A 15138-nucleotide genomic window follows, 5' to 3' on the forward strand; every position below is an offset into this window, starting at 1 on the left:
CTCTCAAAAATAGATGTACTGGGGATTTGTGATGTTTTGAGCTCGACCTGCCAGGTGAAGGGGACCAAAAAATGGTCTGACCAGGGGAGGGGAAGAGGGGGGCTAGCCTGAAATGGTCGAATGTTAGTGAAAACCGGGTCAAGAAGGTGGGCTTTATTATGTGTGGCACCCGTATTCACTAGATGGAGCTCGTATGATCTAAAATCGAGTAAGAGGTCCGCCGCCACTTTATCTAGGGGGTCATTAAAATGGAGATTGAGATCACCTAGAATGGTGAGATTAGAAGTGGAGGATGCCAGGACAGTGACTGTTTCCAGGAGAGAACTAACAAAGTGACTAGAGTTCCCTGGGGGGCGATACACTAAGAGGCCTGTGAAGGAGGTGGTAGGAGATAATTGGAAGTAAAAGTGGCAACTTTCAGATTCCGAAATGCAACTATCCTTCATTCTACCAACGAAGTGATCTTTGTACAATATGGCCAAGCCACCCCCTTTGCCAGAGGCCTGATCTGAGAATGGATAAGAAACCCCGAAGGGAGAGCACGAACAATGTCGGCCTCTGAGTTAGTGGTTAACCACGTTTCGGTAAGAAACAGGATATCTAGATCGTGGTCCTGTAACATAAAATTGATCTCCAAAGAGTGCTTGGGAAGGGACCTACAGTTCAATAGGGCCATACGCAGGTGAGTAGGGTCTGGAGGATTAATCCCCATGAATGTGGGCTTCAGAGATCGCAATAAGTGTATGTATCCTCTTGCTTATGCACATAATGACAGCGTGTACTCTTAGGGGGTCTCAATAGGAGAAGGTCACTCCGTGAGTAAGTAATAAGGCCGTCAGCTGAAACGGGCATAGGTTCTAGCCCTGAGCCCGGCTGGGCAGCGGGCGGGCACAGACGGGCTTGCCTCTGGCGCGCCATCGGCACGCCCGCTGCGCGGACGGGGAGTGCCGTTCCTTTTATAGTGCGAGGGCCCCAAATCGGCCTTTGCACTAGAGCGCTGCCCTGCTCCTCACTCAAGATGGCGCCCGATGTCTGCGCCTGGGGAGGAGAGGACCGTGATCCTGTCGAGCCCGAAATCGGCTCGAGATTAATGGCAGAGGTTCCAAGAGGGGAGAGCAATCCAGAAGGTAAAGTGCAATTAAAAGAGGGTAGAAAATGCACAATGGAAAGCTTTGTGTGTTCTTTAAAATGCGGCGAAAATAAAATAAGTAGCAGCTACAGTTCGGAGTGATTACCCTAGCTCCCGGCTTCCGCCTCTGTAGCGCTAATACTATCAAGTTACGTTCTTGCTTCAAAGCGTTCAATTTATAGTGCGAGAGCCCCAAATCGGCCTTTGCACTAGAGCGCTGCCCTGCTCCTCACTCAAGATGGCGACCGATGTCTGTGCCTGGGGAGGAGAGGACCGTGATCCTGTCGAGCCCGAAATCGGCTCGAGATTAATGGCAGAGGTCCCAAGAGGGGAGAGCAATCCAGAAGGTAAAGTGCAATTAAAAGAGGGTAGAAAATGCACAATGGAAAGCTTCGTGTGTTTTTTAAAATGCGGCGAAAATAAAATAAGTAGCAGCTACAGTTCGGAGTGATTACCCTAGCTCCCGGCTTCCGCCTCAGGAGCGCTAAATGCTTTAACTGCTAACCAGTATGGGTGTTTTGTAGCATAAATGACAGACACTGGGCCAGATAGTAATCGTACGTAAAAGCAAACACTGAGGAGATAACTAAGTGCAAAATAGACGCTACTGCAGACTGAAAAGAGGCCTACATCGATGAGATAAATAACTATTTCATGTGGGATTCCATGAATAAGGGAGGATGTTGGTTAGCTGCTAGAGGTTTAAAGGTCATCAAATAATGAAAGAGTTATACATGAAGGCTCATCAAGCTGTAATTGTTGTTGAGAAGTACGAGACTTTAAACTCTTTTAAAATATCTGTTTTAATGTGTAATATAAAGACTTAGCCAAGGGTCAGAGCCAGAAAGGAAGGGGGATCATCATTGTAATGTAAAATGTTCTTACAATGATATTTCACTGTAAATTGGCTCTCCTGGGGGACAGTGCTTGTTGTTATCACCTAGTTTGATGAGTTATTTGATAAGCATCCTAATTGAGTGCACTAAGGTCTGGCTAGAATCTGTTGAAATGAGATTGTGTCCATTATAATTGGAGACCGGAAGTAATCTTTTGTCTCCCTTCAATGGAACACAGATATTAAAGTTTGCAACAATTGCCTTTCGCCTTTGTAAGCATCACATCCATATAGTAATTGCTTGAATTCTGTAAAAATAAGATACACAGAACTTTGTATCTTCTGTCTTTGTTCACTCGCGCTAATGTTCTTATGTTTCCACCACAGGTCGGAAACCATATTGATGTTCTGACATCCAAATGGGTAGCGCAAGATTCTGGGATTGGTGCCGGGATAGATTCATACTTTGAGTATTTGGTGAAAGGTGCCATACTTTTGAAGGATGAGGAGCTGATGTCCATGTTTCTCGGTGAGTGTTGTGTGTGAGTATGTACGTTTCTTTGGACCTTAATGCAAAACAAATATTCTCTAAGCATAGATCTGTATTCTTTATTTGTGGAATGGATTTTATGATTACAGCACATTAAGTAGGGCATGGATCAAAGCCCTTCTGGAGGTTCACTGAGTACCAATTGTTTATTTTCACCCTTTTGGCAAGAAATTGGATTATCCCCTTAAGTGTCTTGGTCTCGGGCTGCGCTTGTGTTATAGAATTTTTTCAAAATGTAGCTATTTAGGTTGTTAAACACATGTATCTCCTTTGTCTTGTTGTGCACCAATTGAGCCGATATTATATTATCAAAACATTCAGCACTGCTTTTCCATGAAGCCCCCATGCATACATTTGTTTGCTTGCTGGACATAAAATGAAAATATTTTTATGTTTATATTTATATTTATTTTTTATTTTAGTAGTTTTGTATAGCGCTAGCTAGACCAAAAGGTATCAGAGCGCTTCACAACATGTAAATCATATACAATAGTTAGCAAATGTTCAACTGTACAGAATAGGTCATCTAACTGATTGTTCTCAGATGGAATTTTGAGTTGAGACCGTGATGTTTGACTCAAAGTTTTAGAAAAACTGGAGAGACAGTTGGGGGTAGTCTGGGGTCTGTCAGTTCCCTCGAGTACGGTTGAGGAAGAGGACTTTGAGTAATCTCTTGAATTTTGAGAACAAGGGTATTGTTCTGATGTGGGGAGGAATGGAGTTCCAGATTTTCGCAGCATTACCAGCAAATGATTTGGCTAAGGTTCTGTGCTTGCGAGTTTTCAGGGGGATGAGCAGTAGAGAGTGGGTGCTTCTGAGGTTCCTGGACTGGCCTGCCTTGGTGAGCTTGGCGGCCAGGTATTCTGGTTTGCCTGTGTGCAGGGCTTTGTGCGTGATGCAGGCTGTTCTGAAACTGGCTCGCAACTCCACTGGGAGCCATCTGAGTTCTCTAAGGGCTGGGGAGATGTGCTCAAATTTCTTAATTCCGGAGACCATTCTCGCTGCTGCGTTGAGTGTCGTCTTCAAGGGGGCAAGGTGAGATTTTGCTGTCCCTGTCAGGGTGCGATCCCGTAGTCTATTCTGGAGAGGACTAGTGCTTGGGTGGCTTGTTGAAGGTCCTTGGGGGGGAGGAAGGGTTTTATTTTGTAAAGTAATTTTAGGTTGAGAAAGGCACTTTTAGCAGATTTTGAGATGTGTTTCTTCATGTCAAGTTTTGGGTCTAGGGTGATCCCTAGAGATTTCACCGTGTCTGCCAGAGAGAGGTCGCCATTGAGGGCATCGATTGCTTTGAGCCATTCTTTGATTTGAGGGTTATCATCTTTGTTAGAAATGAGTAGTATTTCTGGCTTGTTATGGTTTAGTTTCAGGTGATTGGTTGTGAGCCAGTCTTGTACCTCCTTGAGCGTATTGTTTAGTCTCTGGATGTCGTTAATTGAGGTAGTTTCCAGATAGAGCTGAGTGTCGTCCGCATATAGATGAAAGGGGATATTGGATTTTCTGAGTAGAGAGGTGAGGGGTTCGATGTAGATATTGAAGAGCTGTGGGGAGAGTACAGACCCTTGAGGAACACCTCTGATGACTATTCACTATGGCAACCCCCTATTATTGCATTGTGAGGCACATGTAAACTTGCCTTATCCGAAAGCAACGTTTCTAGCACCAAAATCTTTTCTTTGAGCAGTGATAAAACACACAGACAACAGCCTGGTCCTCTGCTTTGAGAAAGAAAACGTATACCTGTTCCTTCCATTCCGCCTCTGTCAGTCCATTGCCAGGTTAATAACATACTGTATAAGCCATTGCTACGCTTTCAGTGGCCCAAACCTCCATCTAGTGTCCAAACATAATCCATCAGACTGAGGCATCATTTTTGGGAGTCTCAACCCAGGTGCCTGTCAAAGACATATGCTGGGTGCCTGTACTACCTATCCTTTAGGCCTCCTTCTGGTACAATACTTTTGTCATGTTCGCCTATTCTTAAATGTCCTGATTCTCCCTTCTCCCCTTCTGTTAGGTTGACCCTAGGCAGCGCATGCGCTGTCTCTCTACAGCTATATTCAACCTGCTTCTGATTAGCTTTTGTCAGTGCCTTTAAAAAACATTGCTTCTAATTGGGTAATAGTTCCTGCTTGTCCTGTCTTTTTTGCTCAATTGTTGACTCCGATGGATCGCCCACACAACTTGGCCTCTTCCACTTGTTGCTATTGTATGTCCTGTATTTGGAACTTTGTTTTACTTTGACACCGAGCACCTCCCACTTAGAGCAGCACCTGAGTCATGACCACCGCGCTTATGTGGGTGCATTTGTTCAGCTTCGCCACCTGTCGCTGCTCCCAGCTACTCCTCCCACCCGTCCCCTCGCTGCTTGTCTCGCACATTAGTAGCAATGTAGTGAAAACATCTGTTTTGTTTCCTTGGTTAACATTACAGGCCCCTCAATAGCTGGAGGGTGGGGGAGATGGAAAGAGAAGTATAGTAGATATCGTGAGAGAAAAGCATAACCCTGATACATGGCGCCTTATCCGAAACCTATGAGATAATTTTTTGCTTTTTAATATATAGAAGCTCAAACAATACTATACCAGTTTTTAGGTTTCGCCCTGCGAAGCGATCGTCGCAGCGAAACCTATTGTGATCGTTTCTGCTTTCAAGGAGTCAAGGGAGACAGGAGACAAGTGATGTGCACGCGCAACCTTCCGAACTGGGATCAGGTCGCGCGCGCTTCCTGTCTCCCATGGCTCCTTGGAAGCAGGCACACACACGCACTCACACACACACATACAGACCCCCCCCACCGCCGCGCATACACACAGTCACACACACACACACATAGAGATCCCCCCAACGCCCCCCGCCCCGCCACGCGCATACACACATGCACGCACACACACATAGAGAACCCCCCCGCCGCTCATACACACACGCACACACACACACACACACACATAGAGAACCCACCCCGCAGCCCGCATGCGCACACACATACATACAGAACCCCCCGGCCCTCCGGCGCTCACACACACACACATCCCCTACCTCAGCTCGGCGTGTCTCTTCCGGCGTGTCTTCTCATCATGCGCAGGGACAGCCAACGTGCACGAGCACGGCGACGGCGTCTCCTGCGCTACACCCGTCGTTTCTGTTTCGCGTGAAATGAAATGAAAGACTTGAAGCGTGATGCGTGAAGATGCCTCGCGCTGCCTTTAAAAAATGCCTACATAACGGTAAGGGCGCGAGCAAGTATGACTAAAATGCTCACGTTACGACTTGAAAGACTGGTGCTGAATACCTGCGCCTGATACACCGCTGCTGAAATAAATGTTAAACCCTCCTCTTCACGAAACAGAGCAGGTCACAGTCGAGGAGGAGGCAGAAAGCACACACTTGTTAAGGTCTGTGAACAACTGAATCATGAGGCCTTTCGTTACTTTCTCTTTGTCTTCTCAGGGTGGGTGTGGGCGGCAGTCCAATCTCTGCACAAGTTCACTTCTCAAGCACTTGACTGATTTGGCACTCCCTTCATCCTTATTAGTGGTAGAGGCCTCACACTGTTTCACCAGCCGGATGTCACCTGCCAGGTCCCAGCTATCAGCGGTGTCGAAGGATCCCATTTTGTGGTCACGGGAACACCCAATACAGGCACCATCATTCCACAGCTCCCCTGCACCCTCCTAAAAGAGTGTCCACATCACAACACTTACTCCGCAGTGTATTGGAGGAGGTCGATGTGATCTACACTGGCTCAAAGGGCCAGGCTCGCCCCGTATTGCATCGTGCCACTAGGAGCCTCCAGATGCAGGATTGGCATGTAGCTAACCCCGCTCTCAACCCCTACGTGATCGATCAGGGTCGGAATTATCATATTCGGTCTCCAGCTTTGAGGGTCTAACTGCTGCAAAACGGGTCTACCCTCCAGCTTCCGCTCACTGCCATTGTGAGTCGTTTGCTCTGCGGCTCACCTTCCACTCGGATGCAGTCTGCTTAGTCAGCCGTGTTGAAAGATGATCTGTACTGTCCCTCAAGCTCTCCATATCAACTCCTGCGCACTACACCGCGAGCGAGATGGGGTCGGATGGAGCAGTGGGGAGTCAGCGAGGCCCTGGCCTGTACGGGAACTTTGAATTTAGGAGTCCGACATCTTGGGCTTCACCTTGCCCTTGAGGATGTTTTAAGACTATTCTGTCCCAGAGCTGCTCTCTTTCAGACAAACTCCTTAGAATGCATGGATGGATGACATTCATACCACCTGTCTCGGCCGTGATTTACAAATTATTTATCTCCACATAAATAGCATTCAAGAACTTGTATATCGTAGTTTTCTCAATCTCCTTTATTTTTATCTATAGCTGCATAATTTGGTGGTTTGGCTCCGTATACAATGTTTACTTTTGATCAAACTTTCCCACAAAATCAAGTATCAGAAATGTATGTTGGAGACTTTATCAAGGAGAATGTGGGTTCTGCTCCTCTCAGAATAGTGTGGGATTAACTTGCGAGGGTGGTAGAATGGAGTACTCTTAGCTAGTCTATCAATCACAAGAAACAGGCTAAGAATGAATTACAACAGCTTAGAAGTGCTCTCCTAGCCACTGCGATATAACCTACATTGTAATTATATGAGTGATCAGAAAAACTAATATAAAAGAAAACAGAATGAATTTAGGATGAATATTAGCCTTGCCATTATTGTTAGCTTCTATTTTGATGTTTTGACAAACTCAATTAATATATTCCCTCTGGATTTGATGGGGCCAAGCCCAAACTTTCATGGCAATATTGCGCCAGTCTCAGTCGTCACAGATACAGACACTTATTTTTATTTTTGTAATCAACAGATGGATAAGATGGAGAACAGCTATGTTTATGTAGTAACATATCTGGAGTTGCAATTGCTATTCATGGTTAGATGTTTACACTTAATTATGGCTTGTGTCTCTCTTCTAGTACTTCTCAATCTCAAAAATGGAACTGTCTCCTACTATGTCTCACGGCAAGAGGCAATTTAATAAAAATGCTAATCCTTCCCCGGTTTAAATTTCATACTCTTCCATTGTTAGCATCCTCAGGGTTTTTCCACAGTCGAGTCATCATGGAATTGATCCATTTGGCAGTATAAAACAAGCATTGAAAATGCATTAGGTCTCGCCTTTTATTACCTTAAAGCCATTTGCTTTGCTATACAATACCATTAGCAAAGCAAATGGCTTTAACTTAATCAGAGGCGAGACCTATTGCATTTTCAATGCTTGTTAGTTTGGCGGTTTATTATCGTTTTATTGCTTAACTTACCTGTTAATTTCATGTTGCACCTTTTGTTCCACTAAAGGCTTTGGTGTGAACCCACTTGCTTACAAATATCGCACTTGGCGGAGACGTTTTGTTTCATTGTGTACATACTGCATCAGTTTGCCACTCTTTGCACGCAGACCCTCCCCTTTCTTCCTTGATGCCTGCTAGTGTGTTCATTTTTTAGGTCTCGTGACCTACCAATGCGCATGCGCATTGAGAGAAGCGAGACTATAGGGCTTTAAACAAAGCTTACTTAACTGCGGCGATTTGGTGCTGTGCCCGTGGCTTTTAGGTCAATGCGCAAGCGCATTGACCTAAAATGCGCGTGCACAGCATAAAATCGCCAGCCATCTGTTCCCCAGCTTGGATCTCCTGGCTGCTCCTCCCCTAATTATCCGCACATCAAAGGCTGCTCCCGCCCCCTGCTTCACACTTCAAACGAATGCTACCGAGAGCATTTCCTGGCCGGCCGCTTTTAATTTCATTTCGCAAGCAGTTCCCCCTCCTCCCTCTCCTCCCTCTCCTGACTTTCTCCTGCCTGCCACACCAATCCAAACTGAGGCGCTGCTGCTCCAGTCCCTGTATTACTCCCACTCATCTATGATTAGGAATAAAAGACTGTCGGTTAAAAACAGTTTCAAGATAAAAATGGTTTCCCATTACTTTTGCGGAATGTTCTGCATTTCCTTAACCGCCTCCAACTCTCCGACTTTCACATGCACATACCACTTTGCTGATACTGACCGAGACATGCGCTTTATAAGCAGGAAATAGAATTCTACAGGAAACAATACTACCGAAGACCATTCGAGGGTGTGAGCTCAATGCCACCGAAGAGTACGTACAATTATTATACTTATAGTTCAGTCAACTACCCTTGATGCACGGACAACCTTTGAAGAAAGTGAAAAGCATGTACCCTCACCCTCACCCACCCTCAACCCCTCACCCTCACTCACCCTCAACCCCTCACCCTCACCCTCACTCACCCTCACCCACCCTCAACCCCTCACCCTCAACCCCTCACCCTCACTCACCCTCACCCTAACTCACCCTCAACCCCTCACCCTCACTCACCCTCAACCCCTCACCCTCACTAACCCTCACCCTCACTCACCCTCACCCTCAACCCCTCACCCTCACTCACCCTCACTCACCCTCACCCTCACTCACCCTCACTCACCCTCACCCACCCTCACTCACCCTCACCCTCACTCACCCACCCTCACTCACCCTCACCCACCTTCACCCTCACTCACCCTCAACCCCTCACCCTCACTCACCCTCACCCTCACCCTCACTCACCCTCACTCACCCTCACTCACCCTCAACCCCTCACCCTCACTCACCCTCAACCCCTCACCCTCACCCTCACTCACCCTCAACCCCTCACTCACCCTCACTCTCACTCACCCTCACTCACCCTCAACCCCTCACCCTCACCCACCCTCACCCTCACTCACCCTCACTCACCCTCAACCCCTCACCCTCACTCACCCTCACCCTCACTCACCCTCAACCCCTCACCCTCACTCACCCTCAACCCCTCACCCTCAACCCCCTCAACCCCTCACCCTCACTCACCCTCAACCCCTCACCCTCACCCTCACCCTCACTCACCCTCAACCCCTCACCCTCAACCCCTCACTCACCCTCACTCTCACTCACCCTCACTCACCCTCAACCCCTCACCCTCACCCACCCTCACTCACCCTCACCCTCACTCACCCTCAACCCCTCACCCTCACTCACCCTCACCCTCACTCACCCTCAACCCCTCACCCTCACTCCCCCTCAACCCCTCACCCTCACTCACCCTCAACCCCTCACCCTCACTCACCCTCACTCACCCTCACTCACCCTCACCCTCACTCACCCTCACCCTCACTCACCCTCACTCACCCTCCCTCACCCTCACCCTCACTCACCCTCACCCTCCCTCACCCTCAACCCCTCACTCACCCTCACTCACCCTCAACCCCTCACCCTCACCCTCACTCACCCTCAACCCCTCACCCTCACTCACCCTCAACCCCTCACTCACCCTCAACCCCTCACCCTCACACTCACTCACCCTCAACCCCTCACCCTCAACCCCTCACTCACCCTCACTCTCACTCACCCTCAACCCCTCACCCTCACTCACCCTCACCCTCACTCACCCTCAACCCCTCACCCTCACTCACCCTCACCCTCAACCCCTCACCCTCACTCACCCTCAACCCCTCACCCTCACTCACCCTCAACCCCTCCCCCTCACTCACCCTCAACCCCTCACCCACCCTCACTCACTCTCACCCACCCTCACTCACCCTCACCCTCACTCACCCTCACTCACCCTCACCCTCTCACCCTCAACCCCTCACCCTCACTCACCCTCAACCCCTCACCCTCACTCACCCTCACCCACCCTCACTCACCCTCACTCACCCTCAACCCCTCACCCTCACCCTCACTCACCCTCACCCCTCACCCTCACTCACCCTCACCCTCACTCACCCTCAACCCCTCACTCACCCTCACCCTCAACCCCTCACCCTCACTCACCCTCAACCCCTCACCCTCACTCACCCTCAACCCCTCACCCTCACTCACCCTTACCATCACTCACCCTCAACCCCTCACCCTCACTCACCCTCACCCTCACCCACCCTCAACCCCTCACCCTCACTCACCCTCACCCTCACTCACCCTCAACCCCTCACTCACCCTCACTCACCCTCACCCTCACTCACCCTCACTCACCCTCACTCACCCTCACCCTCACTCACCCTCACCCTCACTCACCCTCACCCTCACTCACCCTCAACCCCTCACCCTCACTCACCCTCACCCTCACTCACCCTCACCCTCACTCACCCTCAACCCCTCACCCACCCTCAACCCCTCACCCTCAACCCCTCACTCACCCTCACTCTCACTCACTCCTCACCCTCAACCCCTCACCCTCACTCACCCTCACTCACCCTCAACCCCTCACCCTCACTCACCCTCACCCTCATCCTCACTCACCCTCAACCCCTCACCCTCACCCTCACCCTCAACCTCACCCACCCTCAACCCCTCACCCTCACTCACCCTCAACCCCTCACCCTCACCCTCACTCACCCTCACTCACCCTCACCCTCACTCACCCACACCCTCACTCACCCTCACTCACCCTCACTCACCCTCACCCTCACTCACCCTCACTCACCCTCACCCTCACTCACCCTCACTCACCCTCACCCACCCTCACCCTCACTCACCCTCACCCTCACTCACCCTCAACCCCTCACCCTCACTCACCCTCACTCACCCTCAACCCCTCACCCTCACTCACCCTCACCCACCCTCACCCACCCTCACCCTCACCCTCACTCACCCTCAACCCCTCACCCTCACTCACCCTCAACCCCTCACCCTCACCCTCACTCACCCTCAACCCCTCACCCTCAACCCCTCACTCTCACTCACCCTCACTCACCCTCAAACCCTCACTCACCCTCACTCACCCTCAACCCCTCACCCTCACTCACCCTCAACCCCTCACCCTCACCCTCACTCACCCTCAACCCCTAACCCTCACCCTCACTCACCCTCACTCACCCTCAACCCCTCATCCTCACTCACCCTCAACCCCTCACCCTCACTCACCCTCACTCACCCTCAACCCCTCAACCCCTCACCCTCACTCACCCTCACCCTCACTCACCCTCAACCCCTCACCCTCACTCACCCTCAACCCCTCACCCTCACTCACCCTCACCCTCACTCACCCTCACTCACCCTCAACCCCTCACCCTCACTCACCCTCAACCCCTCACCCTCACTCACCCTCACCCTCACTCACCCTCACTCACCCTCAACCCCTCACCCTCACTCACCCTCACTCACCCTCACCCACCCTCAACCCCTCACCCTCAACCCCTCACCCTCACCCTCACTCACCCTCAACCCCTCACCCTCAACCCCTCACTCACCCTCACTCTCACTCACCCTCACTCACCCTCAACCCCTCACCCTCACTCACCCTCACCCTCACTCACCCTCAACCCCTCACCCTCACTCACCCTCACCCTCACTCACCCTCAACCCTTCACCCACCCTCAACCCCTCACCCTCACCCTCACTCACCCTCAACCCCTCACCCTCACCCTCACTCACCCTCACCCCCTCACCCTCACCCTCACTCACCCTCAACCCCTCACCCTCACTCACCCTCAACCCCTCACCCTCACTCACCCTCACCCTCACTCACCCTCACCCTCACTCACCCTCAACCCCTCACCCTCACTCACCCTCACTCACCCTCACTCACCCTCAACCCCTCACCCTCACTCACCCTCACTCACCCTCACACTCACCCTCACCCTCACTCACCCTCAACCCCTCACCCTCAACCCCTCACCCTCACTCACCCTCAACCCCTCACCCTCACTCACCCTCAACCCCTCACCCTCACTCACCCTCACTCACCCTCACTCACCCTCAACCCCTCACCCTCACTCACCCTCACCCTCACTCACCCTCAACCCCTCACCCTCAACCCCTCACCCTCACCCTCACTCACCCTCAACCCCTCACCCTCACCCTCACCCTCACTCACCCTCACAACACATATTGTGTTACAATAGGTGTCACATTTGCGAAAGATAAAACTATTGGCATTGTAAATAACAAAGCTATTAATTTCGCTATTTTCAAAACAAGCACATAAATAAAAAATGTGTCCTTTACAATACCAATAGCTCAAACTTTCCTAATGCGAGACCTATTGCATTGCTGTGCTTCTCTCCCCTGCTGCACTCTCCTGCTCTCTAGAGATGTGGCCTAACGACCAGAGCTGCCATCTAAGTCACGTAAATACAAAACATGTTGCATTCCAAATGCTATAGGTGTCACATTCGCGAAAGTTATAACTATTGGCATTGTAAATGACAAAGCCATCAATTTAGCAATTTTAAAAACCAACAAATAAATAAAATATGTCATTTACAAGACCAATAACTCCAACTTTTCTAATGCGAGACCTATTGCATTTCCAATGCTTGTTTGTTGCAGTGTTTATTTAGTGCAAACTCGACCCGAAGGTATTCGAGCGCTTTACATGAGCACAAGTTATTTTACTCAAGGACACATTCATATTTGATAGGCACGGGGAGATTAAGGGATTTTCCTAGAATCAAAGGATGTGGAGCCGAGACTCATCCTGCCTCTTGCTCACTTCCTCCTCTGAGCCCAGAGAAGCTTCGAGGATGCACTGCAAGCCTGCCAGCCCCCTAGCTGGTGAGTGCTGGAAATTGTTTAGGGTGCGGGGTGAGTCCGGGCTGTCGTCGGGGGTGCACAAGGCTTCTGTGAAGCCTGGAGACGGGTGCAAAGTGCACGGGTAGAGAATGTTGCGAACTTCTCACAATGGCATAAAATGGCGGTTACGATTTACAGCCTGGGCGGGCATGAAGGACTTTTTCCCCACTGCTATGAAATGCAATCAAATACTAATAGAATTCCCATGTTGATGCTGCCGCGTGGCACGTGCAACTCGGCACTGCATTACTTTGTAGGAGCCACTTGCGGAGTAATATTGCATGAAATGAATAATGTAAAGTCTCAAACCCACTTCCCTAGTTCCAAAGTCCTCAGCTTGTGCTGTTTATACCACCCCATTTCTCACAAACAATCCGCTTTTTTGTGAGTTGATGTATCCGTTTCCCTCATTTAGTTACCCTCCCTCCATGCGTCCATCCTTAACCCCTTCCTCCCTTTTGTTTCCCTGAGCCCCCCACCCGGATACTCAACGCAGTGCAAGTGAAAGCAGAAAAACAGGGAACTGCTTTTGTTCGCTACAGGAAGTGATGGAGGGACATTTATTACACATGCAATTCTTTGAGGGGTTGTTTTTGGGAAATGGAATACAAAATTATTAATTGGACCCCCCCCCCCCCTGTTCTCCAACTGAGTGTTCTTACAGCACAAATACAAAACAAATCACTCTTTTTAGGTTTCGCCTGTCGAAAGCTGCGCACCGCGCAGCTTTTCGGCGCAGGCAAAATCTTATGTCAACAGTATGTGGCTTGGACACTGCCCTTCTGTTCCATTGGCTAGCTCCATAAATGGAGGCTAGCCATTGGAACAGAGATCTGTCCGTCATAGCCGGAGCAGATTCGTGGGCGTTCCGGCGATTTTTAGGCTTTTCGCAACGTCATGAAGAAGTGTCCACTGTGGGCGTGTACTTTTTTTTTTTTTTTTAACATGGCTGTTTTTTATCATTTGTTAGATCGTCCTGGTCCCGCATGGTTGTATCCCGCTGTCCGTCCCCCCTCCCGCTGTCCGTGTCTTTGTTCCATCTTCCCAGTGGTTTAGAAGAAGTCTAGTTGTTTTTATTGTTAAAAGCAGTAATGTTTATATATAGCGCCACGAACCGCACGGTGCACTCCTATTTCTAAGCGCTAACGTCTATACAACTCTACAGAAGATTAGTTGCTCCAGACTGGACTAATTCTCGATATACTACGGGTTACGTGGTAAAAGCAAAATCCTACTGAGACAACACATGCTCAAGCGCTTCAACGCCTCGCATTGGGGTAGGAAGCGATAATTAAATACAATGTATATGTAGTTTGCCCACACTGTAACACGGTCTCCCTTCACCCTGCTCTCTTAGCAGCAAAGAGGGAGCTGCAAAGCACAGGGTGAAGGCACACTCCGCCTCCTCCCGCTCACAAAAGAATGCAAGCGCTCACAACACGCAAGCCCTTTCCTGCGGTGTGATGCGAGGGTTCTGGAGCGGGCCCCCCGGGCTCCTGCAGCCTGCCCGGGCTCAAGGTCCCATCAGTGCCTGGCCGGAGCCGCCCTGAGCAGCAGGAACGCAGCTGCTTGCAGCTGCTGCCTGCTCCTCCCTGCCGCCTGCGGAGTCAATTTCCTCCCGGGAGGGAGCCGCGGGCAGGCCCCAGCCCCTCCGTCCTCCTCCCGGCCAGGCTCCGCCCCTGCCTCATAGGTGGCTCTCCACCTCGGCCCCCGGTGCGCTGCAGAGGTCCCCTGGCCGCCCCAGCCCTGCTGCTCTCCTCTATCTGTTCAATTAGAAGTCAGGAAGGAAGTTGTGAAGCCTGTCCGGGGCCGAACGGAACAAGTTTCTGCTCGCTCTCCTGCCGCTGCCAATGCTTGGCAGGCCGCTGCAGGGAAACACTCGGAAATGTTCCATTGTTAAACTCGAAAAATGTCGCAGCCGTGGTCTTTAAAGATGCAGCGTCTATTTTTATTTTTTATTTCTACATGGCTCCTTATTGTCAAACGTTTCGAGCCGTATGAGGACACTGAAAAAGTTTATTGTTTTATTTCATTTTTGGGGGCATCACG

At 50.2% G+C, this 15138-nt stretch overlaps 1 protein-coding gene across 1 annotated transcript in view; it reads left to right on the forward strand.

Moving 5' to 3' along the window:
- The window catches only part of EDEM2 (ER degradation enhancing alpha-mannosidase like protein 2), a 217711-nt gene that overhangs the window by 136318 nt on the left and 66255 nt on the right, over window positions 1–15138 (forward strand). The window contains exon 7 of the mRNA XM_078652241.1: window positions 2352–2493. Coding sequence (XP_078508367.1) covers window positions 2352–2493 — 142 coding nt within the window. The remainder of the gene's footprint in view (window positions 1–2351; window positions 2494–15138) is intronic.

This window comes from Lissotriton helveticus, chromosome 7 (assembly GCF_964261635.1).
Source record: "Lissotriton helveticus chromosome 7, aLisHel1.1, whole genome shotgun sequence".
NCBI lineage: Eukaryota > Metazoa > Chordata > Amphibia > Caudata > Salamandridae > Lissotriton > Lissotriton helveticus.